Source organism: Chroicocephalus ridibundus, chromosome 9 (genome assembly GCF_963924245.1).
Source record: "Chroicocephalus ridibundus chromosome 9, bChrRid1.1, whole genome shotgun sequence".
Lineage (NCBI taxonomy): Eukaryota > Metazoa > Chordata > Aves > Charadriiformes > Laridae > Chroicocephalus > Chroicocephalus ridibundus.
The window spans coordinates 10,013,464-10,033,897 of NC_086292.1; the positions used below are offsets into that span (position 1 = coordinate 10,013,464).

The following is a 20,434-nucleotide window of genomic DNA, read 5'->3' on the forward strand; positions in this document are numbered from 1 at the left end:
GTGAAGAGTAAAGTCAGGACCCTGAAGTTTAGGAAAGCAATTCCAGCTGTTCAAGGAGTTGGTTAACAGGACTCCCTGGGAAACTGCCCTCAGGGACACGGGAGCAAAACAGAGCTGGCAGATCTTTAAGGACACCTTCCACAGAGCGTAACAGCTCTTGATCGACAGCCAGATCAAAACCTTGATCTTGATCCTCTGATTGAGGAAAAGTGGCCACAAGATGCCACAGCAGTGCACAAACAACTCCTAAGCCTGACCCGAATGACACTCTGCCGTGGGTACCACTAGCTAAATCCCACAGAAGCAACTGGAGAGATGGATCAGAAGCTGTACATCCACATCCATCCAGGAGCCCAGCATGAACTGAGAGCTGCCAAGAATAAAACAAGCGCTGTAATTGTATATCCTCATTGAGGGGCTGAATGAATGCACGAATGAAGCGCTGTGGGGAACCGTAAAGGCAATAAGATTATTCCTGCCACAGCACGGTTACAAAGCAAGTGGAGATTTCCAGCTTAAATGAGGTGTGTTCACGCTTCACGTAGCTTATTCCATTTCTACTTGCTGTCTTGTCTTTCTTTTGCTCACACATGCTTACAGTCCCTTCACAAGAGACTCGAGAAAAAAGTAACTGCAGTCTAAGCTACTTATTTCAGACACTGTGAAAGAGCAGCACGTTGAAAGGAAGCCGAGTTTTTGGGCACACCGTGGAAACCCTAAATCACCTCTGACAGAACCAGTAGGAACAGCATAAGCTAAAAGCTTTTGAGAGAAGAATTCCAACCCAGAACTTTTTCAGAGTGCTTTCAGTGTATAGGTACTGTTTAGGTACCACTTCTACCTCTAATATGAATTTCTTCAGGTCACAGACCTTCTGAGCTCTATCCACAGGCAAAAGCTGACACTGCATTGGTCCTTACTGCATCTCCATACACTTTTAGATTATTTCATCAGATCGCTAACAATCTTGCTTGTGTATACGGTCTTCAGGGATAAAAATTCTGGCTTTGGACTTGTTTTGAAAAGTGCCACATGTATTTATGGTGCCATATAAATAATATATCGCCCAGGGACTGCAACAGTGCAACCATGCGGGCTTTCTGTCAAACATTTAAGAGTAATACCACGGAATCAGCAATCAGGCATCAAGTTTATAAAAACAACTGTTATCTAACCCTGTTCTGCAGTGCCTAAGCATAATTCCACACAGAACTTTGCAGCACGTGGCGGCATTAAAAATGTCTGAGAATGTTTGCACAGGCCTCAGTCATTTCTGCCAGGAGCGAAGGAAATCAGGTTTCTGATGTGCTGCTTCGTTTAGGAACCACCCATGCCTTCTCCTCCCACCCTGGGGCAGCAGTACCGTACCTGTACTAACACGGCTCTCTGCGGCGCCGGGGTGCAAGGGCTGGAACTGCTGCCAGACCCCATCCTGGCGTGTGGCGTGGCTTCGTGCCCCAGCACCGCTGGCCACTGGAGGGAAGGCTGGATGCTGTCACTTTTCTTTTTTCGGTCCTCGGCCTGAGGAGGAGAAAAGCAGCAACAGGTTGCACACTGAGCCTCAGGATTTGCAGCCTGGATGTCCTCCAACAGCAGCCCAGTGTGCACCGACTCCAATGGACCTCCCCATCGGGGAGAGGTCAACCCTGGCACAATATGAACCATTATTGCCTCTCCATTTGCAACCCTTCCTTTTCCATCAAGTTTCTAAACTGCAGCAAGGAAAAGGGCCCGAGTTGCCATCTGCTGTATTCTAGGCCATCCCGTTTGCTGCAAGCTGGGATTTGAGCTGGGAAGAATCATCTGTCTGTATTTACTTATCTTTGACAACATGCAGCCTGTTTTGCTGTGCATTTATTACCCCCTTCTACAACCCTGACATTACTCCATGTTGCTTTCTACTTTAAAACGCTTTTAACACTCTATCTTTTGGTATATTACTTGCACTATGGAAAAGACTGAGGAACACGATCTAGAAGGAATAATATTTCCTGAGGGCACTGGGCATTGCTTGTTACAAAAATCTTTATCCTATTGTTTTGACCCCACTACTCTTTCCAGTTTCACTCATCATGACTAATTCCCATTCTCTAGTGTAAATCTTCAGCATATCCTCTGATTCAGCAGCCTAGAAACAGCTCTACACAGTAAACTAGAGATTAATGCCACAAAACCACGCAGTTATCTGTGTCTGGGTGGGCATTCTTAATGGTATCTCTCACTAGATCTGGATGTTTGCGTCTATGTCAGGAAGGCAAGCATATTCTTAACACAGCCTAGGAAACTGCTGAGGAGATGGAAAATGATTCCACTTAGTCTCACAGATCTTGAATGGGGGGGAAAAAAAACCAACACCAAAAAACCCTCACAAAAAACCCCACCTTATTAAAACAAGCAACCACAGCCAAATACCATGAAATTCTAGTCCCAGTGAACTCGATAGTTATACTACTCTTGAGGCCAGAGTTTCATTACTTGCAACTCCTAATAATGAAAGGCAAATTTTACCATAAGCAAGAAAAAAAATATGTAAAAATTAGAGTGGTTTCACTAAGCTGGATATGATAATTCACCTGCCACCTCTGTGCCCAAAGGGTGCTTGCGTGCAATATATTATGATCCAGATGCAAACTCACGCAGACGACACTTTGGGCTCCCAGAACTGATGCCAGGTCCTATTCCAGGCAATGAACTAGCGCAGCGTTAAGCCCGAGCTATGAGTCCCAGCCTCCCAGCTCTTTAGCCCTGGTGTGGTGGGACCAGACACAGCACAGAGGGAGCTCACGTCTGCACACACCAGGGGAAACCCTCCCTGACCTGCCTGAGATGGGAGGAGTGCACTGGCAGAGACAAGGAACTCCCAAGAAAGGATGCCGTGGCCCCAAACATGAAACTTGAGGCACTGGAGGGCTTTAGGGTTTTTCGTATGTTTGTTTTTTAACGCCTCAATGCAACAATAATTCTGGCGAGCTTGCGTATATCAGTAACTGGTCCTGCAAATGCCACTGAGCCCCAAAAAGCATGCAAACTCGCTCTTGAGTAGGCTGTCTCTGTCCCCACGTAGATCTCTCCCAGAGAAACTGGCATCTCTTTGGCTAATAAACTGGGAAAGATGAGTATCAACAAGAACAAATTCACTGAGATATCATTGTTAAAAACAGTCAAAACTATAAAGCATTTTTAGATTGTTGCGAACAATTATAACTGCTGACGAAATTACGAAGTCTCAAGCTTCAACCAAAAAATGCAACCCTGTACCACTAATTATGGTTTCAGTGGAAGGATCTGTGACTTCCAAGAAGTTCTGAGATTAAATAAGTGATATTGTAAAATAATTTGTTCTTAGAACTAGAGTATATTATGGTAGCCATAACAACAAGAGCCTCGTGCTGTGAACCTAAAAGGCAGGCAGCACTTTATCTGCAATTGGTGATATTTTATTTCACTAAATTAAAAGTTAACAGTGACTGCACACTAGATTCCATAATACATTTCATTCTCCTACAAAGGGGTCATTTACGAAACACACGCCAAAACCAGAGATGAGTACTTAAGCTGACTTCTAACTACAATGAAGTAGAAGAGAAAGCTAAATTAACTCAACTGAGTTGCATTTTCTCCCCACCCACCGAAAGCCTAGCAAAGGCAAAGCATTTCTGTTGACTTTGATGTTGTGTATTTAGCAAAAGCGGCTTACTTCTCTGTCCGCACCCAATTTACTCCCCAGATGGAATAAGACCCAGCTCTCCGCCATCAAACAAATACTGATTTCAAGAGTTCACTCAAATTTTGGTAATGGTTTGTTTAATCAGTCACCGCAATAAAGCCTTTGGAGCCAGGGCATTTGGGTTTTCGACAGTTAAGTTGTACTTCAAACAGAATTATTCTCTTGTTTTCCCAAACTGCTATTCTAACAAGGAGCTTAATGTCTTTTGTTTTCCTGATTTCATATCGCTGCTTAGCTTTTTTGCATACTCTGTTCAGTTATTCAAATTTATCATTTCAACAATCCTCGCAGTTTCATTTAACTGTTTATCTGTAGAGAAAATTTCAGCTAAGGGAACCAGTTGCAGCATGCACACACACGAGGAGGTGAGGAAGAGGGCACCTGCGTAAAGACTGCAGCAAGATGTGAAGAAACAGAGCTCTGCATTCCCCTTACATACACGTGCGTGAGCTCCCCTCATGTCTTTGCCTGGGTATTTTGAGAAGACACTTTGCCTTGAATGAGAGAGACCATCACATCCACTATTTTACTTAGACACAGCCATCTGAGGCGGCACCTGTGAGCTGCTAAGATTTCTGACGTTGACCCAGACTTTAGTAACACAACAAATCGCACCACCTGTAGAACTGGGCGCACAATTAACATTATATCAAAAAGAAAAATAAGTGCGCTAGGAACGATGAGATGATATACGTGAAATGGACCTGTAGCTTTTCACAGTATGACAACAGTAAGCAGAACAAGTTGGTGGGCAGAAATACCTTCAGAGTTAACAAAAGAGTGAAATGCATTACAATTCTTAATTAAGGACTATATATGGCTACCCCGATCCATCAAATCTTGTCTGCCTAAAATCCTGGGAGACAAAGAACATTTTCTTGTTAATATATCAGGCATCACAGCCTGACACCGGGACACAGAGATCTGTGCTTGGGAGGCATGATGCCGTTCCGCATCTGGGTCAATTTTGTGAAGCCTAAAATCAGACAGAGACATCTGCTAAGCCTCACATGATACTACCTTAATTCATGGGAATGACAGCTGGTTGACCAGAAGGCTCACCAGCCAAACCCTTCTCTGAACTCAAGAAGAAGTGACAGAGCAACCTTTCCTTTCCCTTATCCTCTACATTAATGAAAACCAAAGGCTTTACTGTAGCATAAGTGTGTAGTAAGACACAGGTCAAGCTCCGGATTTAGGTTTAAAGATCAGTCAGTTCTCTGCTTCAGCATTACTGCTTCATCATAAAATGCAAAACACCAAAATGCTACATTGGCTGAGACGGTACCTCTTTGCTTGTGCTGCTCGATGGAGGATGCACTGCTGAATTTGAACTCTTGGAAGGCTCCTTCTTCTTCTGCTTGTGGTCATGCTGGAGGGACAGTAGCTGTGTCTGATCTTTGGGGAGAGTTCGATGCACCCTCCTGTTGTGCTGCACATCTTCCACCTTCTGAAAGCAAAGAGTGATGAACCTCAGAGAGGACAATGCCTTGGAGGACAACCAAGTTGACTGCTGGAAATACTGGCTTTTCAAAGAACAAAGCACGCACAATTCCAGCAGAGCTGACAGAAGAACCACAACCCCAAGCAATAGGAAGCATAAAGTGACCCCAAAGACTCTGCGTTTGACTTTTGAAACAGCACATCAGAAAATCATGTTTTCTTTTTACTTTTCCTAAAACCAGAGGGCTTTAATCAAACACTCCATGCTTCTGTTTGATTACAAATCAGTTTGCTGCTGAAACATTAGAAGAACATTGTGGCCAAGGTGCCAGGCTTGACAATGAGACTTCAGCATTAAAACTAACCTCTGCTCCATTTTTATTTGTGAAAAAGAAGCGGTCCCGGTTACAACCCGAACAGAAACTGGAGACTGGAGATTTAAGCCTAGGTTGAGCTGATGCTGGAAGCTTTCAGAGTAAAGATATTTTAAATCAGATTGAAGTGACCGAAGACCATTTCAGCGCGGAGAAACGGCAGGGAGAGAAGTGGGAGAGGCAGTGTCATTGCTGTAGATAAGGAGGATGACTCAGTAACACGTAAGTTAACTCGAAAGAAGGCTGAATCTGAGAACAAGAGGCAGTAAATGCATTAAAAAATTCCCTCTCTGGTCTGTGACTCAGAGGATGGGAACACCCTCAGGGAACTGAGAAAGACATCAGCTACAAGAACAGGGAGCTGCGAATCGCTGTCCGTAAATGCTTTCCATACCTGCTTCTTTTCTGATTTCCTCTGTCCATCTACTATGAACCGTTCATCTTCCACAGCCCTTTTGTCTTCTTTACACCTCTCCTCTTTCCTCTGAGCGGCCTGAGCCTCTGGCCACCTTTGCTCACACTCCTGCTGCCTCCGTAGCTCCTGCTCTCGCCTCTGATGCTGCAGGAGAGCCAGGGAATAACAGTGCTTATTTTAGTTTTGTACCCACCAATTACTTATGCCACTGTTCATCAGTCACAAGGCCCATTCCCTGCCATGCAGTCACAAACAGGGGTACCCGCCACACCGCGCAGCAGAAGCCGACAGCCACAAGCTGCCACCGCAACGACTGCCAAACCTGCAGTGAAACCTTTGCCCTTTTGGGAGCCGAGGGCAGATTTACCACTCGTTTAAGAAGGTATGTGAGATCTCTGTGATGGCTGGCAGCTAATCTAATGACAAACATCTTCCCATCATTTTGAGAAGGAAGGGTTTTTCCAGAATACCCCCCTGTTTTGCTGGAGCAGCACTATGCTTCACAAATGCCAGCTTGGGAGCCTTTGCACAACGCTTCAATTTCCATCAGATGCTCATGAGAAGAGACACGTTGGTGGATTGAGCAATGCCTCCAACACCACAGAGCGTCAGACAGCTGAAAAGGCAGCAGCTATCTTGTGCCATCTTAAACAGACGCAGGGCCAGGGCTCTGGATCAGACAGACAGACTCCAAATTGGGCAACGCACACAAGAAAGAAATCGGGATCTCTCATCCCATCTGCCGGGGCTTCCACCACCAAACAAACTCAAGCAAAATGCCCTTCCTCTTCTGCTCTCAACCCCCAGGGAAGGTTATCAGCAGGAGAAGGACAGAGCGCATTTAAAACTGTTGTGTTCAAAAGCGACACAGCTCTCCAAAGGCTAAAGACTACAACCCAGGTTGTGCTGACAGCTGAACGCAGCCTTCTTGCCTTTCAAGTGCTCTACGTGCACACTTTTTATTTGTGATAAGACATGGAACAACAATACAAGCCCCTACATCTTCCAGCCTCCTCCTCTGCTCTTTCTGCTGGTCAATCCGTTTCTGCCGCTCCGTCATCAGCTGCTTCTTGTATTTCTCCTGGTCCTTCAGCTGCTGCTGCTGGCGATGAGGGTCAGAACGGTTTTTGTTCTCCTGCTGCAGCCTCAGAAATTCACGACGGAGCGTTGACTCCCCCGGGAGATTAACTATGGAGCTGAAACAAAGGGCAGGTTTCTACATGACTAAACATAACATTAAAGAGAGAATACAAGGTGCATTGGGAATTGCTTGTTGTCCTGTGTTAGCAAATTAAGATGTTCCGATAAATCTCCAGCATGTTGACTATGCATCTGCACTTACTGTGCTACAAAACAGCCTGAAGCTGATTATTGGGCCCTTCACTTGAGAGTTTCCTCCCTGTCACAGGGGAATTAAGCAGCAGCTTATTACAGGCGTCTTATACTCAGCAGTTACATTTGATAGCTACAAAACAGTTAAAGCTACCAGAGGGGATGCAGGAGATAAGGGATTCTGAGCAAGTTAAGAAAGCCATTCTGGCCGAGGAGGGCTGCCTTCAACGAGAACAGCTTGGGCAGTCAAATTTTCTATTCCAGTAATAAAATTAACCTTGGTTCTCCTTCGTCTTCATTCAGCTCATCATCTTCCTCCTCACTTCCACTGTAATCATAGTCCGTTTCTTCTAAAAAAAAAAAAAGAGAACAATAAACAAACCCCAGTGGAGGATGCTGTTATTTAAGATGTGATCTTGAACTTTGTGTCTGAGCTCTCAACCTGAACGACATGTAGCTCAGCAGGAATTTAAAAGCCACAGGCTGCACTGGGAGTCTGAGGGGAGGCAAGATATCCACGTACACAATTCAAAATCTAGTTCAGATCGTGTTTCAGGGCAGCCCCTTTATACTCTCCCACCTTTTCCCTCGACTGACTGTATTGGTTTTGCAAAACTAACCTATTTCCATAATTTGAAATAAATTAGGCTAAACCCACAGAGAAATCCAACCCCCATAACACCACCAGCAGAGGGGTTCTTCAGAAAGAAATTTAGATAGAACATAAAAGATCTGTACTGCCCTTCTCGGCTATCTACCTGTTGTATGGCTAGGCTAAGGCCTTCTGTAAATCCAGGCTTCCTTTTGTATTAAAGTGAATAGTTAGAAAAGAAACAGGTGTAATAAATTAGCACTAGTTTTAGCACAGCCATTCAGAAGAAGCTGACCCACACTTTTAAAGTTCTCTTCAAGACTAATATGAAGGCAGCTTTTAAGGTATAATTTCAAACTGGTCCTACTCCACATTGCTGGCAACATGGCATGCTAAAGTAGGACTTAATTTTTTTTTTATTTTTTTTTTTGAAGTCTCTATTTTAAAGCGTATAGTCTGGCATTTTCACACTGTTCTCCCTTTCAGGGGCACTTTGATTAAAAATAGCACTTTTCAGGTCAAAATATAACCATCTACCAAGAAGTGACTGTTATCATTGCACTCCCCACCCCCCATCTCCCAAAAGGCATTTGTGAGAAACTCTAACTCGCTTTGCTTCCATTTGAACGTGCTTTGAGATTCATAGCTGAAAGAGGTGGCAGAATTTGCAACTATCACAGGAGTCAACAAATCTACATTGCAACAGCAATTTCATTTCAGGCACAAATACTCCTGTTGTCAAATCAATGCTCGGGAGTTTGTAAGTCACTTTTCAACCGTATAGCGCTTTCTGAGTTTGCCCTCATAGTCACTGATCTTCACAGTACTGATATAAAACATACAGAAGAGGAAAAGGGGAGAGGGCAGGGAAAAATCGGTGGTCAACAGGCTACAGCTCACTCTCCACTTTGCACAGCCCTCAGCCTGCTGCACACAGGCATTTACACACGTATCATCCCCTCTCCAGCACTGCTTCTTCCAGGTTTTGTTCCGAAGAGCAAGGCTAGCGTTTGGAACAAACTCAGATTCTCTCTTCTTCAGCCACCCTATGAAGTGGATGATTCATTATACCCGTTTGTGTTCTGCTGGAGCTTGGGGGCCTTCTCGAGGTCTCTTTTGTGCACTCCACTGCAAAAGGCACTTTTGCCTCCGAAGAACTCGCAAGCTAAAATTACATGGAGATGCAACAAGCAAATTAAATGCATCGGGAACAGACTTAGAAACACTTGTTGAGTACTACTTAGACACTCGAGAAGTAGGGACCTAGACTTGGACTCCTCGCTTACATTAGCATCAGCATTGCTCTCAGTGAATCAGGGTCAGTCAGGCTCCAAAGACTTCAGCACTTAAACACCATTAAGAACCTGGGCTTTGGCAAAGAGATCTTCAAAATGGCTCCACCAATACCAAGGACAACACTTCCTCACAGTTTTCCTGGTTCTGGTGTCTCAGTTGCGTCTGCCTTGTACTCTGCTGCCAAAAGTGGAAGAGGACCTACTCTCTGAAGTGCCTCTTATTTTGTTTTTGCCACGTTACCCTTTTCTCCTTTTTTCTTCCTGGTTCTGTCCAGGTGGTCCTTCAGCATGATGCGCACTTGCCGTTCATTCTGCATGTCTCGGATGAAAGAATGCTTAAGCAAGGTTTCAGTGGACGGACGATGCAAATAGTTTTTTACAAGGCAGCTTTCAACGAAGTTTAGGAATTTCTTTGACCTGAAACAGATAGAAAAGTGGAGGAAAACAATAATCCTTTTCAACTTGTGCACCACGCACTGCCCCTGAGTGACGGAAAGCACTAACTTTGCAAGGTTTCCTTTTGCACTGGAACTGCGTGAGACAATTTGAGTACATCCTGAGACCCGCACAGCGCTGAGGGCGAGCGATGGCGAACTCCACCCCGACCACCCTCTCAGTGGAGTTACCCGGAATTTACATCTGGATCAACAAAACCACAATCCAGCCAAAGCAGCTCTTTCAAAAAAGCCCTTAACCCTTTTGATATGGTGAAGATTTTCTTTATAGACTTCATGTAAAAGACAAACTAAGTCTCCAGGCCACACTGAGCGCCACTGGCCCCACAATGTCCATGCAGCCTTCTGACCAAGCGCTGACTCCAAGCAGCCCATCTAAGCCTTGCCCGTACTGCAATTTCAGCCACCAAACTTCAGCAACTGCAACGATGGCCACAGCTTAGGCAGAGTCCAAAAGAAAGGTAAAATACCTCTGCACCTGTGGTGTAACCCAGCACTAGGAACAGCCTAGGAAAGGCCTCACAGATCACCGCAGGATTTGACTAGATCATTGTCTCTGGACAAGAGAGCTCAAAATCCTCCTAAGCCCAATGCAGCAAAAATACAGTTTTTACACATCTCTTTACCATTTTCTGGATTTCAACTTGGGGGGCGGGTTCCGTGGGATGAGGAAGAGCGCTCTCATGGGGTGCATGTCACACAGGGCTGCAAAGGAAACCACAAGCTGTTGAAGGGTGCGTGTCCCCACAGCGTCCCTCCCTCCCCTGACCACGCTGACCCAGCCGGGCCAGGAGCCTGGTTCTCCCGACAGAGAGTAGTCCTCCACAAACACTGCCACTTCCAATGGCACAGCATCCGCCGCAGAGCCGTACCGCTAGTCAATGCAATTCACACTACAGCCAAGAAATAAAGCCTCTGAGCACACAGAAATCTTACATGACAATATGCTGTTATTGCCAGTTAAAAGAGATTTGAAAGAAAGGCTGCACGGCAGGAACAAGCACAACTTTCTTCGTATTTTTTTATATGTAAGGCTTCAGAGGGACATAAAAAGAGCTCACCTTTCCAATACACCAAAGGTTGTTTTTCGTAAGTAGAAGTTAAAGTTGGGATTGAAATACTTATCTAGTTTATTACATCTGGCTTATGGTTCAGATAAATACGCTAAATTTTAACCAAACTCTTAGCTACATCATTCATGGCGTACGAGAAAAATGCAGGATGAAGAAAACCTGGTGGGAAGCGGAGAGCTCATGAACTGCGTCACTGGCACAGAGCGTAAATGACTAAGCACACATTTCATCTCTTCTGTGTTTCGGGAGTGTGAGCACCATTATTACACAATCTGCGACAGAGCCTACCCGTGCATTCAGGTGTTCTTTTCTCTCCAGCCCAATGTACTTCTCTTTAGTGTTACCATTGCGGAAAGTTGAAGCTACAAAGAACTCTGCAGAAAGTAAATACTGTCACATCTCATCTCACCCAGGCATTTTGTATGGAATTATGAATGTGCCCCATCTATCATGGAGAAATATCGAGGGTCAGAGGTCTTCCTTCACAAAACAGTTACTGAATGACAAGTGATAGGAACTATATGGAGGCTGATTTCTTATGATATACTGGTGTTCAGCAGTGATTCTCTTAACAGGAATGGATTTACAGCATTACAGGGCTAGTAAAAGCGAGAAGACTATGGTCTGGTAAAGCCTTCACTGTGGTCTTTTAATTTCTCTGGCTTCATCCACCTGCTGTTATTTCTTACATCTGGGTTGTTTTTGACTTTTTCCTCTGTATTTTCAATAGCACATGATACAGTGGGGATGGGGGGCAGAAGAAGTCTGGTTTCTAGCTATGGGTCCCAGAAGCTGCCGTACTACTGTAAACAAACCATAACGCAACAGAATATAATCCATGGCATTTCCCTGCCAAAACTAGCAAAAACATCAAATACAAGCATCATGAGGAATTAGCATGCAAAGCTACAAAGTCTCTCTCAAAGAAAACTCCCCAGGGACTCATGTCTCAGGACTAAGCATCAGCTACGCTGAAGCACAGTGTCTGAAAGTGCTCCTCAACTCCAGCTGGCTCCCGAGCGCTGCGGAAAACCAACTCCGACAGAAGAACAGCCAAGTGTGTTCTTTAAAAACACAGCCTACGTGCTCTCCAGCTCAGGCCAGAGTATAATTTATTTCATCTCCTGTGCTCTCAGCAGTGACCAGATAACCCATCACATCACATCTGCTTCGCGGGCGCTGGGGCAAAGCAACCGGTCCTCCGTGGAAACAAAAACGCACGAGGTCTTTGCATCTGCGTTGCAGCCCCTGATCGCAGCCACCGATCGCTGCCCGAGGGCTGCGAGAGGCTAAACTGGAGGAGCGAGGGCAGGCTGTAAAACTACGGCATTCTCCTGTCAGGTTGCGGATGTGGTCACAGACCAAAGCCATCACATGAGCAAATACAGTATTCACCCCAAAACCTGTGAGAATCAAGTCAGCCCCAGAGTAAAAATATAACCTTTGGGCCTAGCTTCTCCCACTGCTATATTGGTTTTTTCCAGTGAGCTAAACCCAAAACCACTCTTGTCAATTTTTTCTGCTAACGTGCCAATCACTTCTGCTTAGCTGTACCCACAGGCAGCGATCAAAGTGATGCTAACAAGAGCTCCAAGAAAAATTTTTTTGTTTCCCTAGGAAATGAAGGCAAGGAATCAAAACATAGACTTAAAGGGTCTAAAAAGGAAGAGCAAAGCAGAAGAGCCCAAAAAGAGAAAAAGTCATAGATTATTTTTAAAGATACAGCCAGAACCAGAATTTTGTACATCTGTGCACTAGCCAAGCATGAGTTATTTTAACACAGACCATGTTCACAGAGCACAGGCACCCCCACCTTGATACCACATCACTTACGAGGAGCTCCTTCGGCCATTTCAATAGCAGTGATCCCCAGAGACCATAGGTCACTCTGCAGGAAAAGAAACATTGCAACTTTCAGCATTCAAGCTTTTTCTTTGTTTTTCTTTTGAGGCTTTGGGGTTTTTTTTGGTTTTTACAGTTTCCCTAGATATCTCCTGGATCAGGTCGTTTTAGTTGGAGTGACATACACTCTGCTCCCTCCCATTCCCTCCTGGGCTCTTAGGAAATGTGCTAATAGCCAGAAGCTTCCCGTTTCCCATGCAACTCTGAACAGCTGATTCATCAGTTAAACAGCCAGCCCCGAAACGCAGGCCTTCTGCATTCAAAAAAAAAACAAACCAAAAAACCAAAAAAGAGCCAGAACATAGCAGTCACTGTTTAAATACATGTCTTAAATCTTTTAAACTGTCTTCATGAGGCAATGAGACACAGCAGTGCGTCACCCCCCTGCTCCTGGTCAAAAAAAGTCTTGGTATTAATGCTTATTTCAGAGCAGTCGTTGCTGAGCTTCTACACTGATGGTACAGAAATTACAGTCAGGCCTTGGGGTCTGACTTCTTCTGTCTATAAACTCTCCAGTCACATGGTTTTGGGCACATGAAAGGAGGGCACAATCACGCAGTCAGATTTACGAATGCAGCGTATGTTCAGCTCCGTTAACTTCCAGTGGAGTTTATCAGCTTATCTGGATGTTAGGGGCCGGGTTTTGATCATGGAAGGTAAATCGGAAACGCTACCAATGACTGTTAAGAACTTCACAGGTTTCCACTTGATTTATCATGTGCATTATCTTACTATTTTTTGTGTCTAAATGCAGGCAAATGAGAGGCACGTGACCAAACCAACTTGCAGGGCTTCTCTAAAACTATCTTTGAAAAAGTGAGCGACACAAGACAAGCCTTCAAAGATTAGAAGCAATCTACCATTACACCAACAGCAGCTCATACCCAGCCTGGCACTCTAATTTTGACTTGATCACCAGAGACGCCGTCTCAGTCCAGCAGCTCTGAACCGCTTTATGCGAGCTGAAAACCAGTTTGCATCAGGGCTTATGGAGGGATTTGACAACAAAACTGGTGGGAATTTATATAGATTCACGATCCTGACTTGTTGTTAAGTAAACGACTGAAAATTAGGAAAGCCTTCTAGGGGTAGTACTGCGCGTTTCGGGGAGAGTGGGAGAAACAACCAGGCTACAAGGAATTTTGGTTTGGAGTTTCAAAGTGAGAAGCAGGATGACAGCAGTATTTGTAAAGGTCAGTGTATATGTGTATATATTTTTACTCATTTGTTGTAATCATATTTTTTTTTTTAATTTGTTTTTTAAATCAGAGCTGGAACAGCAAGAAGTTACAGAGTGGCTTCCTGCTACTTTGCTCATGCTGTCAGCTATAAATCTCTGTAGAAAAGACCGGCCCCATGCCACCTTCTGAGTCATGGCACTGTCTGCATAAGTGCTTCCACAACCTGCCGCTGGTCACTTTTAAACTGCCATCTGCAGAATCTATTCGGAAGCAGACATAAACGCACAGAGATGAAGCGTGATTATTACTGAAGGCAAAGAAACCTCAAGAATGAGGGGTGCATGTTCCTAATGCTTGTATCTTCTGAAAAGCAAACATTCTGAAAAGGATATCGACTGGGGAGAGGGAACGAAGACAAGGGATTAATTTTAAATCCAAGAACATTCTTCGGTCATGACTGACCCTCACGCAGCGTGACCTCACTCTGCCAGTGCAGCACAGAAGGTCTCAGCACGGGAGAATTGCAGCCTCTGAATCACTAGAAAACGGGAGCAGTAACAGGTTCTTCTAATAAATATTTCTGAAGACACGATTAGAACGAGAGGTGCAAAGTAGCAACCAAGAGAGCACCTGAACCAAGCGAGTGACTGGAGGGTCACTCAGAAGGTGGCTGCTCAGAAAGTCATCCCTGGAAAACATCCTGCAGGACAAGCGTAGAGAGACTAATGACAGCACTGCTGTAAACGGGCCAGAGGACAAAGAATAAGCTTTATATGTCTCTTTTTGAAAGAACATCGGCATATATTATGAGAGTTAGGAGAAGAAGCAGAAAAAGTGCTTGATAGCTGTTCTTGGGCTCCCCAGAACAAGTCAGTCATGGACACATTGAAACAGGTGCAAGGAAGGGCCACAAAGATGTTTAAGAGATCGGAGCTGGGAGGCTCTGGGCTGAGAGAAACTGAACTGTTCAGCCTGGAGAAGGGAAGGCTCAGGGCCATCTCATACACACGCACAAATTCCTCATGGGAGGGGAGTAAAGACGACCAAGCCGGACTTCTGAGCAGTGCCCAGTGACAGGACAAGAGGCAATGGGCACAAACCAAAACACAAGAAATGCTGTGCCTTCTCACCTCAGCCACCCTGTGAATGACCAGAAACCATTCTGGGCTGGGAAACCTCTAGCAGTCGCATGCTCATAAGTGAGTGAAGTGACACTAATTATTGCCAATTAATTCAGGATTTGCAGCTGAGTACAGAGTAAAACCGCTCTATCACAGAGGAGAGCAGTAACTTCTTACATTAGTATTACACTACTTCAAGTATTCCTTCTAAGTTTACCTCTTCCTTTCTTTTCTATCCTGACCTGCAACATCCATAAATCAGTACTTTTCTTTTTTGCGCAGAAGTTTATGAAAGTGTATTTCATGTATTAACAATTCACAAAAAATATTTATAAGGAAACTCCACTCTTAAAAAGAGCAGCCACACACACATTACAAGTACTTCTATTTGTACAGTTATATTATTGTGGTTTAAAAGGATGTAAGTTCGAACTTTTCAAATGCAGTACTTGAGCAGGATTTCAGCAATAACCTGCACGTTTTACCACTTTATGCAGATTTGTAGCACTTACTCTGTAATCGTATGTAGAGTCTGGGTTCTCCTCACAAGCAATGACCTCAGGTGCCATCCAATACGGTGTGCCAATAAACGTGTTTCTTCTTCCAATGGTCCTATCCAGTTGAGCACTCACACCGAAATCCACTGAAAAGCCAAGCAGAGGGAAAGAAATGAATAGAGAGTCGTATCCCCCGGCAGACTATTTGCTTGGTTACTTTCATATTTTTTGGAATACTAAACCTTTGGGCTACAAGGTATATCAAACTGGAGTTCCTACAATACATTGTGTCCGATAGTTGAAATTTAACGGCTTCCCCCCACCCCTTTTTGACAGAAGGATCAAATCAACAGCATGCTCAATCTGCCAGGCTGATTACAGCAGACGTGAATCGATCTAGGAAGACATTACAGAATAATTTATGCATAACCTAAACACTACATTGAGTAGGACTCAAGATCTTTAATCAGTATCTGAAAGGAAAACTAGTATCTGTGGACAAGGCAAATTTGGATGTGTCTAATGTGGCCATTTGTGAAAGCTGGAAAGAACGATCATAGCACTGCATTTTGAGGTGTTTGGAATAACTCCTTCCCTACATTCATACACTATGTTAGAACGAGCTGGAAAGTATACTAATTTATTCTGATCTTAGACTCATTATAATGAGAGAATCGCGTGGTGCTCTTCGTGCTGAAAAGGGTGTTACTTTCATAAGGATTTTGTAGCAAAATGGTTTTGTTTAGCTATGAAGAAGGGCCCATACAACCAATAATTACGCGATTGTATTTTTCTTTGAACAAACCTTTAAGATACACTAATTGGATCCACTGGGCATAGTACTTGAGTGCTATTCACAGAGAAGATAAAATAACAGGGAAAAGAAAGAACCGAAAGGCGACAGCCCTCTGGTTACCATCAAGGAGCAGATTTTCTCATTTATGTTACCTCATTGCAGATCATCTGCAAATCACAATCATTTGTACTGCTATAATTTAATGTGCGTGTTTAGCAATCCTTTTCCAACAATAAGTTGGACATGACCTTTAGGATCATCAGGTGCTCTGTGCTTCTGATGGGAAGCGTGCACACTTACACTTGGAGCGGAGTGGAACTGCACTGAGGACCTCTTGGGCTTCTAGCTTCTTTAAGACACGAGCTAAATCTCTCTGGAAACACCTTTTTATTTTATTTTTAATTGTCGTACTTAGCAATTCCGTCACATCTTTATCCAGAGGTTTAACTTTCTCACCAAGCATATGAAGAATGGTGGGACTAGCAATTATACAAGACCATAAGCACACACAGGTCCCCCATCTTGCCCGTTTTAAGAGGGAACAGTTGAGAACTGGTACATATCTTTTGGAGACCACAAGCAAAACCCTGCCTTTGTTTAATACAACAGCAAAACTCCCTTTGATTTCAGTGAAGCCAGGATTTCACCATAAGGTTAAACCATAATGAGATTTAAAGTACTTAATTTTACTTGCTCCAGCCAAACATCCTACCCCACATCCACAGGCCATGTTTATTATTTTTGTTCTCCAACGCTACAGTGAATTCTTTCAATTAAAGAGAGAGTAAAGATCATCCCAAATAAGAGAAGTGCTCTCTTTGAGACCGCTCCTTTAAGTCATTGCCATGTGTTCTCTGTGATGTCTTCCCAAAACATGAAAGACATCCCCTTCTCCAGAGAGATATGGACTGGAGTTTCATCTTAGGAAGTCAGAAGTTGTCAACACTGACATGTCACTGCTAGAAAAGGAAATGAGTAAACACTCTGACATTTTTGAGAGATGACTATTAGTAAGAGCTGCTCTTCAGCGGTAGCCCTTACACATCAGTAATTTCACTTATTGTCAGATTTATGAAGAATCTCTAAGACCACTTCCCTTAGAGAAATGGACTAGTTGGGGGATTATTCCCCCAACTTTTTTTATTTTGGAAGTCTTTGCATGCCGGGATCTGCTGTGAAGGCCTGATGGTGCTGTGACTTACTAGACAAGTCCTGTGTTTGACTGCCCAGAAGTAGTTGTACTCCCCACAGGCTGTAAGTGACACCCTTGCAGAACATGTCACATTTTCAGCTCTTTCTACATGACAGACACCTTATAAACACAAGCATTAATGATACTTGAGATATTGGTTGATCTTAAGTTACTGAAGGTTCTTTCTGAGACAAGATGGAAATCTTAAATTTTTACAAACAGGTTCTAGCACACATTTAAGGAAACTTACCCAGTTTTACTTCTGCATTTTCTGTGAGAAGAACATTCTGTCCTTTAATATCTCGATGGATGACATGGTGAGCATGAAGATGTGCCAAGCCCTAAAAGAAAACCAGACTTCCCTTATTCTTTCTTTCCTATCATTGTCGTGAGTGTGGCATTGGTGCCTTTTGACACTTCTACGCCTCTCAGGCTTTGTTCATAGGGAAAGTCCTTTAGATGTTATTAGCAACATGAAGACCTCAGTTTTGGGGAGGAGAGAGGACAGCAATAGCAAGTTTGATTGTCTTCTTTACCCACAGGCCTGAGAGTAGTGGAGCATCTCTGAAGTCAAGCGTGAAGAGAACAAGGCAGCAATATTTGAAACTTCTGTCTCAGAACCAAGGGATGCCTCCTTACACTACGTGTAACAAGAGAGGGAAAGCAATGCAGAATGCTCTGTCTGAGGACCAGAAACAGCAGCTGGCTGGCCACAGTGGCTTAAATTCTGCATCTGGCAAAACCACGTTCAATGGTAAATGACCCCAGAAAGTTCAAAACACTACGTCAGACCTCTTTTTGAATGCAGCAAATGTTGCTTTCATTCAGCTAGTATTTGCAATAGCCTGTCTCCTCCTTCATTCCAAAATTGGCATAGATATAAAGGAACACACTGAAATAATACATTATAGTAAGCCAGGGGATTCTTCACTCAAAACGCTTAGCCTCTGTAATATTAATGACTTCAAATAGAGATTCCACCCAGCTTCTAAATTTTCCAGAAGAAAACATTGTCAATCCACGTGCAACTGGGTCGTCCTGCTTTGAAACAAGCACGATCAAATCCAATCTCTTGTTTTACACCAGCACGCTGTTACGGTTTTCAGTTGCATGAGCATAAACCAATTATTTTAACATCAATTGCTTTAATAGAGATATTATAGCCACAGAAACGAACAGCAACCTGCCCAGACCATTAAGATATTTTGTTTTTTTCAGAAGAGCTCTCCCCACGCTCTCCAGCTACAGTTATTACAATCTGCAGACTAATGCCAAATCCTCATAAGATGGCCAATGTTCTCTGCTGAGCGCGCTTCTCAATTCCTCTCCTCCAGAAGCAAAGATTTGCCCCCTTTCAAGCATTACTTTAGCATGCCATTTGAATTCCAGCTCCCAGAATACACATTTATCTTACTGTTATTTAGAAAAGAAGTAAAACTCCATTACAAGGAAGACGGGTCAGTAACTCTGTAATGGATTTTGAATTTAGAATGACAGGTTTCAACATATTTTTTTTTTTTCCAGGCTAGTTCACTAGATTACACTTGGGAATTGCTTTATCCTCTGTACTTTCCAGGAACAAAAAAAAAATAGTAATAATAAAAAAAAATAAATCCATAAGCCTGCATAGAATGAAATATAACCCCAAGAATTGGCTTGGGGAACATTGCCGCAGTGGGGCCACCTTTAAGATTTTGGAACGGTGTTTAGTCAACATTGCTTCTAATAGTGCGGAAAAGAGGCCCCTGAGTGTGTGCAGGTAAAGGAATTATGAACAGAAAGATCTTACACAGCATGAACAGCTGAAGCGATGAGCAGTAAGGTCTCCTGACGCAGAGGACAGACTTACTGAAAGCAGAAAATTTGTTTACTTTTCTAGATGCCCAGAATCTGGACTTTCAGAAGATAGCTATTTGCCATAGGAAACAGGAATTTTCTGTTCTTCATACAGAAGACGGGATTAACTATAATAATATGGGATGTCAAGCTGCCATCTTGCTGGCTCCTTGGGCTCTTGTGAACCACAGCCCATGAGCCCCATCGATAAAACAACCCTTTAAACAGTAATGTTCATTAGTGATCTATGTCAGCGACCAAAGGCTTGGAAAGGCCTTTTTGTTGCAAATGACCAACAAAGCTCTGTTGGCACGACTCACCCTGAGAACCTCTCTGCAGATGTACGCAATCCAATCTTCCTTGAAACAGTTGCCTTTTGTCTTCTTCACCAGGTCAGTGACAGAGCCCGCACCGCAGTACTCCATCACCAGCTGCCGGAAGACAAACGCAACACACCTTTACCACAGCCCCGGCAGGGTGCCAGCAGAGATACCACGTGCAAACACCCACTCCACCACAATCAAGGTGTGGCAAACTACACTCGGCCTTCCCGGATGCCAAGTGATATAAAACCTCATTTCCCGAATCACACACATTGCTGAATAAATAAAAAAACCTCAGTAGCCCTCCTCTCCTATTGCAGGTTATGGGTACCTTTTTTTTTTTTTTTTTTTAAAGAAACTACAGAAACAGAAAACGAAGAGCTAACAGCACTGAAAAACATGGGAATTTTTTTCAAAATTTGAAATTTCTCATTTTGCTGCAGAGCTTCAAAAATGTTGCAGCTGAGAAATTTAGAGGATTCGGTTTTCTTCTTTGCTTTATTGCCAATTCCTCTGTTCACTTTTTTATTTTCCAACTGAAAAAAGGAGAGGAAAGCAACATGAAAAAGGAGAGGAGGGGAAGAGGACAAGCTCCCTTTCACTTTCATTTAAAAAAACGTAAGTTACAGAAACATTTAATTTGGAAAAAAAGAAGTCTGAACAACAAATCAGAATGACAGCACAAGTCACAACATACTTTATGCCCATCCTCAAAGGAAATCATAGGGGATGGAAGACATGCAGGGAGGAACTATTTTTCTCTTTTATGTGTTATTCTTCAGAACAATGACTTCAGAGCCGTACTGAGCCAGAGTCCAAGCCAAGTGTACTGGAGCTCTAAAGAAAGGAGCTGTAAATCTCATGAACAGAAACGACACTA

At 43.6% G+C, this 20,434-nt stretch overlaps 1 protein-coding gene across 2 annotated transcripts in view; it reads right to left on the minus strand.

Moving 5' to 3' along the window:
- Positions 1–20,434, minus strand: part of NRK (Nik related kinase) — a 105,591-nt gene that overhangs the window by 42,923 nt on the left and 42,234 nt on the right. Inside the window, exons 5-15 of one of the 2 annotated variants that reach the window (XM_063347445.1) lie at positions 19,552–19,662; positions 17,646–17,736; positions 15,423–15,553; positions 12,540–12,594; positions 10,260–10,338; positions 9,420–9,595; positions 7,569–7,641; positions 6,960–7,155; positions 5,939–6,103; positions 5,016–5,174; positions 1,369–1,521 (exon numbers count right to left, since the gene is read on the minus strand). In XM_063347445.1, coding sequence (XP_063203515.1) covers positions 1,369–1,521; positions 5,016–5,174; positions 5,939–6,103; positions 6,960–7,155; positions 7,569–7,641; positions 9,420–9,595; positions 10,260–10,338; positions 12,540–12,594; positions 15,423–15,553; positions 17,646–17,736; positions 19,552–19,662 — 1,389 coding nt within the window. Of the gene's footprint in view, positions 1–1,368; positions 1,522–5,015; positions 5,178–5,938; positions 6,104–6,959; positions 7,156–7,568; positions 7,642–9,419; positions 9,596–10,259; positions 10,339–12,539; positions 12,595–15,422; positions 15,554–17,645; positions 17,737–19,551; positions 19,663–20,434 lie in introns of both variants that reach the window. The other variant, XM_063347444.1, reaches the window with a different exon arrangement.